Raw genomic sequence first — 18,841 nt, 5'->3', positions numbered from 1 at the left:
TGATAGTTTTCACACCTGTCAGCACTGGCTTTCTTGGGAATAGGTATAACAACATTCTGCTGAAAATCGGATGGGACTTTTCCTGTCTCATACATCTTGCACACTAAATGGAATAACCTTGCCATGCTGGTTTCTCCTAAGGCAGTCGGTAATTCAGAGGGAATGTCATCAATTCCAGGTGCCTTGTTCCTATTTAGGTCGCTCATAGCTCTGTCAAACTCTGACCTCAAAATTGGGTTACCCATTTCATCAGCATTAACAACCTCTTCTTCTTTTTCCATTTACCTTTTAGTAGGTAAACCATTCATAATTGAAATGATGTAGTCCCTTGATGAAAATAGTAAGTTGTGCCCACAAATACCCAGCAATACTTGCATAATGTTAACTTACTTCATACTACAGAATTAATATTATTTTCATGGATCCGTAGCTAGTAAAACTGACCAGAATTACACCTTTCAAGTCAGTCTTCTTCATTTCATCGGGCAAGGTTGGTTGGAATCTTCTCTGTAAATACACCGCCATGGTTTCACACTCTTTCCAGGCGAGCAAGAAGTGCCAGGTACGGAGGGGGGTGGGGGAGAGAAGTTCCACGATTTCGAGCAACGCACAGCGTTCGTTCAACAGGATTTAAGTAGCAGGGAGTTTAAGTAGTCTCTTAGGAAATAATGTCTTAAAAAATTAAGTCACACTGTAGTCAATAAGATGTTGATATTAGTTTGTAGGAGAAAATTGCAATGGACACAGTACTTCACTGTATTTAGGGTATTGAAATAAAATACCGTATTTACGCAAATAATTCCTGCATATTTAAAAAAATTTGAGGTAGTAAATTGGGGTGCGGATTTTATTTGCATCATGGTTGGCAACATGCTCCTGGCTTACCTAGTGTTCGATGTTGGCATTAGTTCGCTGCTAGCAAGGAGATAAAAAATGCCTGGCAATTGAAAGCATGAAATGTACGAACTATTACGAATACAGTAGAACCTCGATAATTCAAAATCGGTTAATTCAAATTCCCGTCTAATTCGAAGAAATTCTCGTTCCCAGAACCATGAGATACGGTTTTGCATGTTATTTTAATTGTTAATTCGAAATACGGATAATTCGTAATTCGAAGTACAATGTTGGCCCCATTACCAAAATTCAGGCATTTAATTTGAAACTGCCTTTACATTTTAAAACAATAGTATGTTACAGAGCAATTTAAATTCAAAATTTATCTGCGTCATGATAGAACACGTCTTCCAGAACGTGTAGGGGTAGCTTTCTGCACTTTCACACACTTCGGTGTGTCTACAGTGGGCTTTATAATTGCTAAGTTCAAATGAAATCGGAATTCTTTTGTATTCAACATTTTTAAGTTAAGCCATAATATCACACCGCAGGCAGTGTGCGGAGGAACAGAATCTTCGAACACTGGCGATGCCGGCAGTTGACGAAAAAGCGTGGCTCATATAATCAATTCGTAGGCACTGAACAATATTGTCATTGCCGATGAAACTGCATTGCTTTCTTTTAATGCCGAGCCCAAATGGTCTTAAGGTTTTAAAGGAGAAAGTGTCAGTCGGGCAATCGTACAAGGGTGGGCGGTGGGGTCATTGTACTGTGTTGCAATGCACACGGAAGCGAGAGGATTCCTCCCCTCATCATAGTAAAGTTCAATAAGCCACACTGTTTTAAGGACGTCGGGCACTTTCCGAGCAAGTTCAGGGCATCTAAAAATGCAAACGGTTGAGTAATCCAAAATATAATGCATTTGCACAGGGAAACCAGCATAATTTATCCTCGTCTTTGAATTTTGTTATTTTTTTCTTTCTTTGCATGAGGTTATGTTTGTCAGTGATTTATCGAAGTGCATTATTTGAACATTGTAAATGCACCTTGTTGGAAACATTTCGGAATTAGTTTTTTCCATGGCATTTGAAAGGTTTAAACTATGAATCAAGGTGATTGCATGCATTAATGGGTCTTAGAATACTTTGTGACGCGGCAAGGGTTTACATTTCTTAAGTACGAGCGAATTGCCATGGCGGGAAATTGTACAAGAGTAGAGTGACTGTAATGTGTTGTCATGTAAAAGGAAGTGAGAGACTTTCTCCCCTCGTCATAGGAAAGTTCGATTAGCCACGATGTTTTAAGGGCATTAGTACAGTAATCCAGTGAATAAAGCACTTGCATATGGGAGCCAGAATAGATTTCTCCTCATCTTTGAATCATGCTTTTTTAAATTTCTTTCTTTCGTTGTGAGAGGTTATGTTTGTCAGTGAGTTATCCAAGTGCATTATTTGAATACTCTAAATGAACTTTCTTGGATGCATTTTGGAAATAGATTTTCCTTTTCATTTCCATGGCATTTGAAAGGTTTAAACAGTGTTGCCAGCTTAGCAGATTTTCCGCTAAATCTGGCAGAATTAGAAGACTGTCGGCGGAGAAATATATCATTTAGCGGACAGCGGATTTTTGGGCGGAATTCTAGATTTATTATAGCAGAATTTAGTGTTTTATCCATTTTACGTTTTTTTTTAAACTTGTACTCCAGTCTGTCTCCGAGCTATTCCGTATTCCTTGTCAGGAGCAAGCAGTCAACGTAACAAGTATTCGGCCATGAGCCAGCATGTGAGTGAAACAGGCCATAAATTCACCTCAATAGAGAATGATTTGATGATCGTTAAAAGCCTAGGTAAGGGGAAATTATTGAAGGAAACGGAAAACTTGTACATTTATTTGGAACAAACTTATAATAAAAATAATAATCTTAATGATGTCATTGACAACAAAAATCTGTTATAAGACAACACGGAGGTTAATCCAGGCCGTAAATCAGAATTAAGTTCCCAGTATGTTAAAATCACAGCACGCATGCGCTCTAATAGCCACGCCTAATGCCGGGCCCGCCCAATCCAATTCGAGTAACACCTCTCAAGCAACAACACGGATGCACAATTCGAAACTCACTCCCCCTACCCCTCCACGCTCCACCCCTCCGTTACAGCATCAATACTACACTAGGAGTAGCAAGCTTTGTCGTTCAGACACAACCGGAACAAGTGGTCCGAGCTAACGTCTACAAGACGAGTAAGTCATGGGATAAACACTTTCACTCTGCAATTATAATCATATTGGGCTCTACATTCATCATTCTAATTCCCCCTTTTTTCTCTTATCCAATCACAGACAACTCATATTCCTCCCAAGGTTGAACAATGCACCAATGGGAAGTTAATCAACAAGAATGACATAATATTCCAAATTTTTATCCAGTGAGCTCTAATGAATGATATCAATATATTTCCAACATACATGCTTCAACCTTAAAACATAACCATGTTTCTTTCTAAAGGAATATTCAAACAGAGTCAAACCCTAACATGATCAACTTAAACCAAGGTTCCGGTTTTGTAACAATTCTTAAGACTTGGGCGACCATAACAGTTGAAGAAATTCCAACTCATGCTGTGATAAATCTCTAGTCAGTACAATTGGAGAAACCCCAATTCACGCTGTGTTCAATCCAATCTACAATTTGGATGTTTTAGTCGTCATAAAATAAATTAATTAATTGTTTATAAATTCTGGCAAAGTTAATGTACATATTGTACATACTGTACATATTGTAAACTATGTAAAAAGCATAAGACCATTGTATTTAGTATTAAGTTAAGTTTACTATTAAATTCCAATGTTTATAGTTTTAATTCTTGACCTTAAGATTAGTATTAGGCTGAAGATGCACATAAATAGGGCGAAACATGTCCCTAACTGGTGTTTATAATTAATGTAGAATTTAATCACTAAAAAATATATTTGAAAAGGTGGGCACAGTAATTTTAATCTTGAAAGAGTTTTACTTAAGTGGTATGTTCCGAGCTGTCAGCGGAGAGATGGCGTGGAATGACATTCATAGACGAATTAGTTTGAGTGGCGTCTTTCAAAGTGGAATTCAAGAGGACAGACTGGGGCAAATATTCATTTATAGGAAGGGGAGTAAGAGATTGGAATAACTTACCAAGGGAGATGTTCAATAAATTTCCAATTTCTTTGAAATCATTTAAGAAAAGGCTAGGAAAACAACAGGTAGGGAATCTGCCACCTGGGCGACTGCCCTAAATGCAGATCAGTATTGATTGATTGAGGAGGTAGGCGGACCCTTTTGCGTCATCGCCGATATAGGAGGGGCGTACTTATGAATGACAGGAGCATGTTTAAAGTTTGTACCCAACAACTTAATCCTTTCCGCTCGTGTGTCGGCCTGAGGTCGACAGCCGTCATTTAGCGTTATAACTCGTGTGTCGACCCTGAGTCTACACAATGTTTCGCCGTTCGTTGCTAGGTTACCTAAGATGCCAGGGCTTTTGTACTTCGTTTCGTAAGTGCTGGTCCCTTCCGGAATCCGAAAGAAACCGAATAGGTGTGTTTTAGTTTCTCTTTGCTTGGCAAAATTGCTCCGATTCCTTGACAACGGAAGGCAGTCACGTGAAGCAACATGGCGGCGCAGTCTGACCGAAGCAGAGATACTTGCCTCTATCGGCTGATTTTGATGATAGTGACCATGAAAGTGATAAAAAATTTTAATCTGCCCATGAAAGTGATATATCCAGTAGTGATTCAAATGACGATATTGATATCAGCATCGCAAGAAATCATGGAGGATGTGATAGTATTGTGACTCGTCCCGGTCCCATTCATACAGTGCTGACTTCAAGCATACCTTGGAGATCGTGGAGAACGGGTTTAGCTAAATTTCCTTACAGATTAGTCGGTGATTCATGATGATTGATGAGTTGTGGCAATAGGCCTGAAATAGAACTCGAGTACTGGTAGCTATTTTTGACTGATCAGTTGATAACGTCTATTATCCATGAGACAAACAAATTTGCCGAAATGAAAATACAGCAAAATACTCCACTTCAGGAGAGCTCTATCTGGTTTTCTTGGAAAGCTGTGACTTTAGAAGAGCTGAAGGCATTTATTGCTGTAATTATCAACATGGGGATGAACAGTAAGGCAGAAATGCAGGATTATTTTAGTGAAGACTGGTTGGATAAGCAAGCAGGGCTCCATCCAAACATTTGCTTGAATGCTTCCACACACTCAAGACATACCATTAAGAAAGTGAAAAACATGATTTTGTGTCATGAAAATACATACATTCATTAATTTTGTAGTTCATTCCTGTATATACTCGTGTTGTTACAACCAGTACTTAATACCAGGTTTTAAAATATGAAGAATGCTGACAGAAATAAAATACAAGTTGAGAGAAATCAGGACTTACAAATAGAGTGGAAAGGGTTAAACATCTGTTGGATTCCTCTCTGACCTGATTTAACTGTATTTAATAATTCAGGTTTTAATTCATGTAATGGACTTCTGACTTCCGTAACATCATTGAGGTTTTTATTTTTATTATAATTCTGGTCCAAGAATATGTACAGGCTTTCTAGTTCATTCAAAAGCTTACCTTTCCCCATACTCCTAATTATCGTCAAATTTTTTTCTATGGAAGTAAAATGGTGTCCTGTCTCCCTCATGCGTATACTCATACTCATTGCTGAGTATTTATGCTTTTCTGCGTTAAAGTATTCCTAAACCTCGTAAAAAAGCTTCTTCCAGTTTGCCCAATATATGAAAATCCACATTCTGAGCACGTTAATCTATAAACTCCTGATCCCAAGTAATGATGGTTTCCCTGATTAACTTTACCATGATTAAAAAATATACTTTGGTTTTGTATTAGTTGTTCTGAAGGCTATGTTCATATCATCTTTTTTGAACATATTTGTAATTTGGTGAATCATCAGGTTATTATACGTAAATGTGGCATATTTGGCTTTTTTTTGTTCCGTCTGGTGTCTGGTTGGTTGACCATCTGAACTTTAAATCCATTCAATTTGGCTAAACTCCTTATGTAGTTTAATTCTCTTATTTACTAGAGGAGGAGGGCCGAAGGGGTAGTATGAGGTCCTGTGGGTTCACTTCTTGCTGGTGGAAGTGTACTAATAAAACACAGGAAATGCCATTTATTCTTACCAAGCCTGATACATGCATGTCAACGCCGTGGCCCCTGGGCAACGGGTACACCGCGTGTACACGGCTAAGTCATGTAAGGGTGAAAAAGCGAGTTCCCGACGCTTCAAAATGGGGACCCACCAGCTAAGGGAGACAACCCCGAAAAAAAAAACATCGGCCCTCCAGGATTGCTGGGGGTTGGTGTTGGGCTGACAACCCAATCTGTAAAAAAAACTCTCGTTATGAAATCTGAAGAAGAAATAGCCGGCCTGACCTTTATACGACAACCTCGCAAACGTGTAAAGGACTTGAGAATTGGTTCGTGGAATGTTTGAACTCTTTACCAAGCTGGAAACCTCAGAAAGTTGCTCGATCAGCTGGATGAGTATAGACTAGATATTACTGCTATTCAAGAAGTGAGATGGATTGGTGAAGGAGTGATACAGAGGAAAAATCACATGGTATTCTATAGTTGCCACATGAAGGATCACATGTTTGGTACTGGTTTTATTGTCAATAAGCAGATAAAACACCTTATCATGGAATTTCGGGCAAAATCGCATAGATTGTGCAGACTTAGAATTAGAGGGAAGTTCTTCAATTACAGCCTTATCTGTGCACATTCTCCAACTGAAGAGAAGAGCGACGAAGATGATTCATTTTATGATGAATTGGATGAAATTTATAATGAGTGCCAAAGAGCAGACTGTAAAATAATCTTCAGTGATTTGAATGCGAAGATAGGAAAGGAAGACTAATACAGACCCTGTATTGGAAAATATAGCTTGCATGATATTTCTAATGATAATGGAATCAGGCTTATACATTTTGCATCCTCGAGAAATATGGTAGTGGGAAGTACAACTTTTAATCAAAAGGACATACATAAAATGACATGGAAGTCTCCAGATGAAAGTACTTTTATTAACCAAATTGACCACCTCCTAATAGATGCAAGACACTTCTCTAACTTGATGGATGTTAGAAGTTGTAGGGGGGCCAATATTGACTCGGACCACTACCTTGTGTTAACAGCTATTAGAAGCCGAATATCTAATGCAAGAAAGTTCAACAGTGCTCGGCTGAAAGAGCCCGAAACTGCTCTCAGATATGCTAGCTTGCTTAATGAGGCCCTGACCGATATGCCTAATAGTGAGAGTATTGATGAAATCTAGAAGAATGTTAAAGAAGCACTGTCAAAAACTGCAAATGAAGTTTTAGGAAGGGAAGAGAAAGTCTGGCACAACGATTGGTTTGATGAAGAGTGTGCACGAGCAACAACCTTAAAAAATGAAGCATACAAGAGAATGCAACAGAGGAACCACACCCGAAAAGCTGTGGAAGAGGATAGAACTTCCAGAAGAGAAGAAAGGAGATTGCACAAGAAGAAAAAGAGACAGTAAGAGAGGAAAGAATTAAAAGAAATGGAATGGTTGAAAGGGATGAATGATGTGATAGCTTTCTATCAGAAGTTAAATAAAAGTCGTAAGGATTTCCAGCCTAGAACAAGTTTGTGTAAAGATAAAGATGGTATAATACTGGGCAGTGAGGAAGCAATACTAGAAAGATGGACCCAATATTTTGACGAACTGTTGAATGAAAGTCCAGGTGATAACCAAGTAACCTTACCTCCTGTAAATACAAGAAAACCAGACATAGAAGTACCGATACCTAGAGGAAGTTAGCTTGGCATTAAGAAGTTAAAGAATAACAAAGCCCCGGGAATGGATTTAATACAATCAGAGCTTGTAAAAAATGCTGGAAAAGAATTTGTTAAACACTTTCACAAACTAGTGGCCAAGATATGGGTAGCTGAAACAATCCCTGATGAATGGAACGTAGGTATCATCTGCCCGATACATAAGGTGATATCATGATGTGTTCTAACTATAGAGGTATCTGCTCATTATCCATTGCTTATAAAATATTTTCCAATATTCTCTTTAGCAGATTGGTGCCTTACGTGGAAAATGCGGTTGGTGACTATCAGTGCGGATTTCGCCAAGGAAGATCTACTATTGATCAGATCTTCACAATTCGCCAGATACTCGAAAAATGTAAAGAATTTGGAATTGATACACACCATCTCTTCGTTGACTTCAGATCAGCCTATGACAGCATTGATAGAAGTAACCTCTATGTAGCAATGGAGGAGTTTGAGATACCTAAGATATTGATCGCCCTTTTGAAAGCTACCATGGAAAGTACTCGGAATCAAATTAAGATCCAAAATCTGTTTTCAAGTGCTGTAACGACCAAGAACGGAGTTAGGCAAGGAGATTCATTATCATGCCTTGTGTTCAATATAGCTCTGGAGAAAGTTGTTAGAGATGCAAGTATCAACACAAGGGGAACCATCTTATATAAATCAGTTCAAATTTTGGCATATGCCGATGATATTGATTTAATCGCAAGAACACCAAGAGCATTGAAAGAAGCTTTCATAAGCCTCGAAAAAGCAGCAAGAAAGATGAATTTACAGATTAATGGAGGGAAAACTAAGTATATGCCCGTAACCAAGAAAGACTACCTGAGTGGGTCTACATTCTTAGAAATTGGCTCGTATAAGTTTGATGTTGTGCATAGCTCTACCTACCTTGGATCAGAAGTTAATTCCAAGAACAATGTTAGTTCTGAAATCCAAAAACGTATACTGTCTGCTAACAAGTGCTATCATGGCCTCAGAAAACATCTGAAGTCTAAGTTGCTGTTTAGGAAAACTAAAGTCCTGATGTATAAAGTTTTAGTAAAGCCTGTATTAACATATGGTGCTGAGACCTGGACACTCTCAAAATCTGATGAAAGACAGCTCAGTATATTTGAAAGAAGGATTTTGAGGCAAATTTTTGGGCCAGTGGAAGAAAACGGTGTCTGGAGAAGAAGATATAATCATGAATTGTATAATTTATATAACGAACCAAACATTGTTAACTGTATAAAGATCAGAAGGTTGGAGTGGGCAGGACATGTGTTGCGTGCTAATGACAGAATGATAAAGAAGATATTTAACGCAGTGCCAGAAGGAATCGGGAAAGTTGGCAGACCAAAGTTAAGGTGGGAAGAAGGAGTGAGAGAGGATGTAAAGATAATTGGAGTCAAGAATTGGAGGAGCTCTGCACTTAACAGGAAAGAATGGGGAAAACTTCTTCAGAAGGTCAAGGCCCACAAAGGGCTGTCATGCCAGTGATGATGATGATGATGATGATTTACTAGAGGAGAGTGGAATTCTCAAGGCTCTATGAATCAAACTGTGGATAGATACCTGTTTTTGTGAACTGAGGTGCAATGACGAATTGTTTATGGTTATTGGAGCCTGTGTAGGTTTCTTATATATATGAAATTCAAAAGTGTTATTTAATCCTTTAACTGTTATGTCTAAAAAATTCAAAGATTTATTAGATTCGTCTTCTTTAGTAAATTTCAAGTTGGTGTCAATCCTATTTAAACTTCCTATCTTCATGAATTCATTCACCTCCAACATGCTGAGGCTGCTGTCGTCATCATCATCATCATCATCATTTCTTCGCTCCAGCAAGCTTGGTGCGGTTGTGTACGAGCCTCCTCCAGTTTGTTCTATCCATCCACAGATGCTGCTGATATATGCAACACCAATTCACATCTCGAATTTCAAGGTCCTTCATTATCTGTTTTTCCCAAACTGAGGCCACTGTGTTTGGAAATATTATTGTAAATGTAAATCATGTAAATGATTTCGACAGTTTCTTTTATGGGAATATTAGGGTACATATTGACTAAATCGAATGAGTACATTACTTGATTGGGTTTCAAGGCAAACTTATTTAGGATGTCGCAAAAATTGATAAGAGTTCTTCAGAGATTGTTTATCATTAAGAATGTAGTGGATTTTTTAAAAAATAGGAAAGTGTGGATGTATTTAGATACCTTATAAGTTGGACTATTATAACAATAATAGGGCAGATTGGAATATCTTTTTTATGTACTTTAGGTAAGGCCCTCACTAATGGTATGTTAGGATTCATATTGATGAGTTATTGATGGTCCTGTTCATTAACCCACTAGTGCATAGCGTCCAAAAAATCGAACGTCGGAAAAAAGTAAAATGTGTGATATTTATGCATGGTTTTAGGCCCGCGATACTTCCAGAAAGGCTGTAGCTAACAATAACCAAGAATACATCATTCTTCATTCTTGCCATTCATTGTTGAATCACACTTATTGTGAGCATGGCGGCAAGACACTACAGAGTTGTGAGCAACAGGCAAGATTTTTATTTATAATTTAACAAATATTTCCAATAATTGTATACTTTGGGATGGATCATATTGTTGACACTCCTATGAATCTACTAACACACAAAGATGTCAATTCTGTCTCATTATTGATGTGACAGAGACTTATAAATGTAGTTGTCCTGAAAATCGGATGCTATGCACAGGGAGTTCTACTGTATCAGACACTTGTATTCCATTACTAGTTTGATGGTGAGTGAAATATTGGAAATTTTGGAGGAAGAACCGACATTTGGAGAGGAGCAGCACGTCAAACCTAATGATGGATGTGAAACAGTTGATGATAATGACAGATGAGTATGAGGGTAATTTAAATTACCCGGTTAGAAACCTACTTCTCGGTGAATGTGAAGAGCAAATTGCTTCAGCAGAATATGAAAAAGGGTAGGCTAGGTCCTGTAGTAGTCAAAATATAACTGAAAGTTCTATAGATGGAACTGAAAAACCAGAAAACCGTGCGAAAGGAAGCTGTCTTATGAAAATAGTCATGCATAAGATTGGGGCAGTACCTCTGTTTCCAATATCCCTGTTAGAAAATTCAAAAGCGTTAGTAGGTCGAATTGTAACACACAGTAAGCAACGCCAAAGTGGACAGCATCAAAATCTACATCTCATTTAGTGACTGTATTCCTGTTTCCTCCTCCTCTCCCTCTCTCCAACCTCCCCCCACCCCCCAACATACACACATCAGATGATGCACAAAATTGTGAAATTCTGCCAGAATTCTCTTCCTGCCAGTGGCTACGGGATATCTTTCCACCTTTCCAAGTGAATACAGCAATATAAGATGATAGGTTAAAATCGCTGACCTGGCAGGGAATCGAACCCTACACACCATTTAGTCAGGGAGCCGGACGGTGGGAAGATGTACTGTATTGGTGGATTGAACTTTTGGGATTTCTTTAGAAGAAATTTTGCCTTTGGTATGCACAGAAACTACAGGTCCTTGTGGAGAAGCTTATGAATTTACTTGTTCAGGACAAATATTTCAGGTTCGCTACAGAAATCATAATGTATATCACGCTGATTTCTTTAGAAGAAATTTTGCCTTAGGTATGCACAGAAACTACAGGTCCTTGTGGAGAAGCTAATGTTGATTGGTAGGAAATGTGGCCTGAAAATTAATAGAAGATAGACAAAGGTGGTGATTGTTGACAGACAGAAAGGGTACCAACGCAGGTCATCTAGAAATTTGTCTACTTGGATTTCTAATACAGGAGGATATTCTGATGAAATCAAGAGAACCCTGGCCAGGGCAGCCACACACAGCTTCTGTTGGTAACTGGTGTACTCTTCTAATTGATGGTCTATTAACAACCTAGTCCTACCACAGCCTTCCTGCTTTGTATGAAACACTCTTGCTGGCCTCTTCTGTTTCCTTAAACCTTTTCATGATTAACATTTCATCAACATCAAGGTACTTTATTAAATTGCACTAGGGTAAGTGACTATCTATTCTCCATGGAATAACACTCACAATGTTGTCACCAAAGAAGCCTTACACAGTCTTGTTAGCAGAGAAGCCTTACAGTGAAAATGTCATTAAACTAATTTGACTCCATTGTCTGAAAAGCAACTTTCATTAAACAAGTTTGTGTGATGCGTCAGTTTCTTTGAATGCAAGACATTGTGGTTCGGATCCACTGATTGTTTTAAATTCATATCCATCCATTCATTTTTCTTCCTCACGGTTTGAATTCTGGTCATTGGAGGATTTTGGACTTTTGTCATTCCATTTAGTCTCATTTCGTACCATTAGGGGCTGATGACCTAGATGTTAGGCCCCTTTAAACAACAAGCATCATCGTCATCAATCATCAGTTTGTGTGATGAGCAGTTTGCTTCCTTATTAGATGAGCAATAATTGAAGTCTGCCAACTTACAATCACCATAATGTGAATAGAACACACAGGAGGGTACACGCATGCAAATACACTAGCGTCCCCAGAGCAAAGGTATAGAATGTCAAGAAACGGAAAGGATTTGGAAAGCGAACAACCAAATATGTGGAAGTATTGTACAATTGTAGCAGCAGTGTCCAGACCCCTTTCGATAGGACAGAATGGTTTCAAAATGGAACCATGACGAATATAAGAACCAAGTGTGATTACTCAACTGTTATAGCGTGGTAGTTTGTGGACCCGCCACTGGGAGCACTGTAAACGTCGGAATCCAACACGTGCTTCAGTAGACCGGCAAACCATGTGTTGGAAAGTGCGGGAGATGTTGTGCGAGATATTTCAAGTCAACAAGTTGAATTTCCTTTGCTTTCAGTTCCTAAACTCAGTTCATTGTGTGTTGTGCACTTAAAGCATGTGTGTTAGTGGTCTGATTAAATTAATAGTTCAACATGCCGTACTGTTTTGTGCCTGGCTGTAAGTCAGGCTATGGTAGAATAGTTAATGGTATAAAATTCTTTTCACCACCTGAATTTGATAGCGCAGTTCGAAACTCTTCGATTGAGAAGTGTTTAGTGTACCATTTGGCTGGGTACGTTGTTAAGCACTCTTCTAAATTTATTAAGTGTTCGTCCTGTGCCCATTCTCTACGTGATAATAATCATAGTACATTTTCAGTTCTCTCCGAAATAAAAGACTACGGTTCAAGCAATAATGAAGTGTGACATTCTTTTCCAGGCCGAGAAAGTAATTAGTGAAAAACTGAACTCAAAATCGATGTGGAGCGAAATATTTTTTGATTGTATCGATTCTATAGACAAAATTTCAGTTGATCCTTCAGGTGCTGGCTGTTGTCTTCAACATATGGATATAATCCCCAGACTTGTTTATCATTATCTGAAATGCAGATTTTTCTTCAGAGTGAAGGAAATCCGGCGAGATTTACAATCTCGAACATCCGCCAAATCTTCACGCAAGCTTTCGAAAGTCCAGTAACCGACAAACTGAGATGGTAAGTAGAGTATTACCTTTAAATAGTTCATGGGTGCTTTTTAATATGCTATGTATACGTATATATACACTCGAGTAACTTGTGCTTTTCGCAACATGTGATGAAAGTCGTAGCTCTTATTTCCGTGTGTGATATTTTTCCATTGTTCTCTGCCGTGGCATTTTAATTGTAATCTCTCATTTTTTTCATAAAAGACAGTGTATATACTTATCAGTTACGGAGTAATACGTTTCCTGTGTCAACATTCCTAAGAACAGCTGATAGGTATTGTGGAGCCAACAAACTAGCGCTGCCTGGCGGGGCGCGCCTGAACTCGATGAGTCATCACACTTGGTTCTTATATTCGTCATGATGGAACTGGACCAAGAGAGGGAAATGTGCTGTTGGCATTGTTGCTCATAACAGTAATTGATGTAATTGTGAAGGAAACAAAGGAAAAATATGAGGAAAGGAAATTGAAGATTACATTGTGGTGTGGGGAGCAAATTAAGATTTTGTACACCGTCAAATGGACATGAATATTGTAAAGGAACAAACAAGTGCCAAATCAAGTCATATATATAGAGGAACAAGAAAAGGAACACACAATAGGACAAACATGGTGCCAGGTCAATGTGGGAGGAGGGTGGATAGAAAGAGGAGCCAAGGACGAACAAAAGGACTAGGACAGTTTCCACATGTTCACAAACTGCCATCTTCAAATAGATAGGCTCTCTCTTCATCAATCCCAGATCTTCTACACCCATCTCTTCACAGTCCCTGACACACTCATTCCTGATGGTGTGAAGAGATGGATGTAAAATTGGGATTGGTTAAGAGAGAGCCTATTTGAAGCTTGATGAAGCTAGGAAGCAAATGAGTTCATCGCCGCATTGTCAACTTGAAAGGAACCCTGGTACATGCTGTTAATAACTGATAAGGGAAACATTAGGGTGTCTTAAGTCTATTTCTTCTGTTTGAAGTAAACACCTATTATCCATATTTCAACAGTAATTTTTGTTGATTATTTATTACCAGGTTTTCTTTGTCAAACAAAGCTCTGTAGATCTTCAGAAGTAGCCTACACAGTGGCCCCCACTGTATTGTCTTGGTAGGTGTGCTAGTTACCAACTGATCAGCCCTAATTGGCTCACTGGGGTGAAAACCTGGCAACCAGGAATGAGTCAGCTGGAAAATTTATAATGTCCATTTATATTGGAATTATGAATTTACTTGCTTAGGACGAATATTTCAGGTTCCCTATGGAAATCATAACATATATCACACGACGATTGTTCCTTGGCTTGACTCCATAGAAAGTCAGCCACTCAGTCAGCATGTGGCCGCTCCGCACATTGGGACTACTCAACACAAACAAACTGTTCCACATATCGATTCCAAGGCAGTCTACAGGCCACAATAGTACATCCACAGTTCTTTTGGGTGGTGCACAGGTAGTACTGTGCTCAGTACATGAGGATAGTCTGACTACAACCAGCATTACTGCCTTCCAGCTCCAGTCACTAAATGTTGGTACACATGCAGAACTCCACTCAGCACGAGACTATACTCTGATTCTGGTGGGACACTGATGACAGCAAGCACTACTGCAGTCACAGTCCAACTACCGACGGACTGTATGCTGCTAGCCTCCTTTTTTTTATATCCTCTTATAGTTGGTGTGGCTAGGGAGGAAAGGGTCTCCTTTCCAGAAGGCCCACAGGGAAGCCAGACGCAAGCACATTACAAGGAGAGGCCAACTGGGAGGTGTCCAGTCTGACTCACTGATCCCTTCCAGGAAGTATCTAAGGGGGCTCTGACAGGGCTGACAACTAACAATATCCATGCCAATTCCAGTTAGGTATTTGTTTGTATTCATTCACTTTCTTGTGAATAACACACTATCCTGCAATAATTTTATACTCAGTATACCAAATGGCCATAATATGTGTATGATGATAAACTTTACATTTTGTAAAATTTGTGTTGACCGAGAAATCTCAGATGTCATTGTGTAGAAGTAGGCTTTAGTTCTTAAGAAATAAATGAAGAACTACATTATTTTCTGAGAGAGAAAATTGAACCTATACTCTAGGTGTAATCCTGAAGATATCCAGTAATTTCTCCATCTTTCTTTCAGGTGCTGGTGTGTGTGATAGATCTCATCTATCCTCCTAAGCCTCACTCAGTCCAGTCTCCTGCAACAGCGTCATCTGAGAAGGATGGGGGTATTGAAGACAGTACCAAAGATAAAAATGAATTGGTAAGATAATTGCTTTTAATGATTACTACAGTACATTTATAGACACTTTGATCTAATGTATGAGATACTGGAAATCTGGCATCCTTACTGCAAAATTTGAAATTGTTTAAAAATTAAAAATGAAAAGGACCTCCAATTTTGTCCTCTACCTCTTATAATTGGATTATTTGCAGCTGGATTAAAAAAAAAGAAGTTTCCAGTCTTGCTCTGGTGCTACATTGAAGCGTTTTAAAAAAATCGTATTTTGGTCATGTATGGTTTCCACTTGAGTAGATGTTCTGTAATACTCGCACTTCCCCATCCAGTTTTACATGGTTTTAAAATCATATGTACCTGAATTGCTCGATTGCAAAAACAAAGTTTGTTTCAAATATGACCAGGCAATGGAATTACTCTGCATCATCTAAAATTCGTAATCATCTGATATTACAAGAATTCTTAACCTACACGTATGCTATCATATTTGGTTCGGTAAGGGGGGAGGAGGTGACAACACATCAGATATTGCACCATTTGTATAATTAATACTCCTGTATACAGGGTATAAATTGAATTTTGGGGTATTCTGGAGAACATCTAGCAGTACTTGACACTGGGTGGCAATGTAGAAAGATGGTAGCAGTGCTTGAGTTAACATTGTTGAACAGCAGAACATGTGTCTGAGAGACCCAACTGTGTTGCGATGAGGATGATGATGATGATTATTATTATTATTATTATTATTATTATTATTATTATTATTATTATGATGGACCGGTTTCATGATTGTGTTAGAGCTTTGCTACTTGTAAAATTACGATGAGAATACCTTGTGTGAATAACTGGCAATGAAGTAGAATACTTTTGAACGTACGTTATCAAAATTATGCATCTACATGTAGATTTTTGTGGAGTAGAACATGAAATTGCTGAACTTTGACATACTTTTATAACAATGCAACTTGCAAAAAAAAAAAATTTAAAAAAAGTAAAGGGTCCTTCCACATATTGGGCTTCCTTGGAGTGACATGAGGTAGCCTGCGAGTCGCTTCCAACCAATCTAATGAAACTTGTACGGGGATACCTTGAGGAGACCAGTGGCTAACATGCATCTTTCTATTATTGTACCAATTGTTTCGATACTGCAGAAAAACTTCAAGACGTTTCTGCATGGGACAAGAAAAAAGAACGTATTAACACTAGAACCACGGCGATCTGTATAACCCGTAGAACCATGGCTGGGTCACTTACGACCCACCTCTTTTTCTTGTGATGATTAATGAATGAATGGCGATTTGGTAACTCAAGAATATAACGGTGCATGTGCTATATAATTTGTTTGAAGTTTAGAATATTAAGAATACAAATAAGGAACATTTAGACAATTGTGTAGCTTAACAGGCAAATGTCAATGATGTACATTATGCTACAAATAGTTTCCTTGCATGAATGGCATTTCACACGGCACACGTTGAGCACACGTAATACTCCTTGGTTGTACACTTGCTGCAAATATTTTTTTTTTCAGGAATGGCACTTCACAAATGATTTGTTTCCTTTGCAGTTGGACACTACCTGACAACACGTGCGCTTTTCCTGTCTTTCAGGAATCTCACCTGGAATAATGGTGCGTGCATTCACAATCCTAGTTGCTGCATATTTCGCGGCTAGCTCTTCACCTAGCTGCAGAATGATGCCTCTGCATTTCAGTTTCTTTTCGTTCAGTGCATTCCTTCCAAATCCAGCAAGTTATAGAACGTATGAACTGGCCAGCGCCTGGATGGTGCCTTAGTTGAGTATTTGCGAGCCATTTGATCGACCACATCTACTCCATATTTTGTGCCGTTGTAAAATGTGACTGTGTCTGGCTTCTTCCTTTTGTTACCAGGCTCTATTTTCACATCAGGGTGCATAGTGCTAAGAATGAGAACATTTTTGTTGCTGTTTCCCTGATAGATTGTCAATGACGTATCATGTTTTTCAGCAGCACTGTGCTTTAGATTTTTTGCCTTTTCACACATACTGGTACTTCCCTGTGAGCCTTGTTCAAGATACCAACAAGACTTGTTGCATTTGATTTCAATGTTTCGGAGAGAGATAAGGAGATAAAAATATTGTCACGTGTGACATTTCTTCCCTTCTTCATATGAGGATCCATCAACTCCTTTGCTATGAAATCACCACGGCGCTCGTTATTTGGCCTAGCATAATCTTTTCCGAGATACGGGAAAGCGTTCACGACATATTTAGAGTCTTTGTCTACTGCCATCCAACACTTCTACCCATACTTGTCTGTTTCAAGACCATAAACTGCATAAATTTACAGCGGCAGTTAGAAGGGAAGAGCTGCTCGTCAGCAGTTACATATGCTCCAGGTATATAGCTACATTGGGCATTTGCAATAAAGGCGTACCAGATTTCTGATACCAATACAAATTTGTCTTCTTTTAGTATTTCTGACCGTGTAGATTTAACGTCAAATCTCAAGAAACGCATTATTTCTCTGAATCTATCATGAGCCATTGTTGATTTTTACAATAGCTATCTGGAGGTACAACTTCTGTACTTGCTGGAAGCTGAATCAGGCTCTCAACACAAAACCTGCCTTGTTTTATTAATGGCGCATTCTTTCTGTTGTCGTCAAATTGTACAATTCCTTGACCATTAGCGATGGCCTCCTCTCTCGAAGAAGGAACAGAATAGTGCTCCCGGCGACTGCGAGAAGTCCTTGGCATTGCAAGACCTGATTAGATACAAAGATAAAGTTTGTCTTAGTTTTTCCACCCGAAAATAATGTTTACAGCAAGTAAAAATGCACCGAGCTGTATAAACCCAACAGCCCGAACATAAATATCACAGTGATAAAGAAACTGTAAATTAAATACTTTTAGGCCTGAAATTTGCAAAGTATCCAAAGTATAGTCCATAAATTATGAAACGAAAGTTTAGAAATGTATACCTGATCTATCAGGATTTGCTACAGCTTCAAATGGCATGACATCATCTTTTGATGAGGAATCTGAAGGTACGAGCTGTGATCCTTCATCAGACGAAAAATCCAAGGGTTCCCTTTCAGATTCCTCATCGGAAATGTCATTTATCGCATCAATAATATTTTTTTCAGCAGTAAGTCGTGGACATGCGGCCATTGTCAACTATTCACGCACTATTTATACACCAATACTGCAAAACTAACAACCAATTGCACAGCAAAGCATGAGTAGTGTCCTCACTGCACGATTGTTCAGATGTAACTAAGCGGTTTCGTTCCTCGCCCTTCCTCCGTGGCCAATGCGATGTTGCCAGCTTGGGCACATTATATATGCTTGGAGAATCCCAGTGACACATAGACTAAAAGTATAAGAAACTAAATTGAAGAACAAATATTAACACGACGGGTCAAATCTGACCCAGCCGCGGTTCTAGT

The 18,841-nt window shown here is 38.7% G+C and overlaps 1 protein-coding gene across 1 annotated transcript in view; it reads left to right on the top strand.

The window, feature by feature from the left end:
• The window catches only part of LOC136877222 (thioredoxin-related transmembrane protein 1), a 117,967-nt gene that overhangs the window by 75,791 nt on the left and 23,335 nt on the right, over positions 1 to 18,841 (top strand). The window contains exon 5 of the mRNA XM_067151072.2: positions 15,313 to 15,435. Coding sequence (XP_067007173.1) covers positions 15,313 to 15,435 — 123 coding nt within the window. The remainder of the gene's footprint in view (positions 1 to 15,312; positions 15,436 to 18,841) is intronic.

Source organism: Anabrus simplex, chromosome 7 (genome assembly GCF_040414725.1).
Source record: "Anabrus simplex isolate iqAnaSimp1 chromosome 7, ASM4041472v1, whole genome shotgun sequence".
Classification (NCBI taxonomy): Eukaryota; Metazoa; Arthropoda; class Insecta; order Orthoptera; family Tettigoniidae; genus Anabrus; species Anabrus simplex.
The sequence above is the reverse complement of the archived record's forward strand: the minus strand, read 5'-3'. Positions and strand labels throughout refer to the sequence as shown.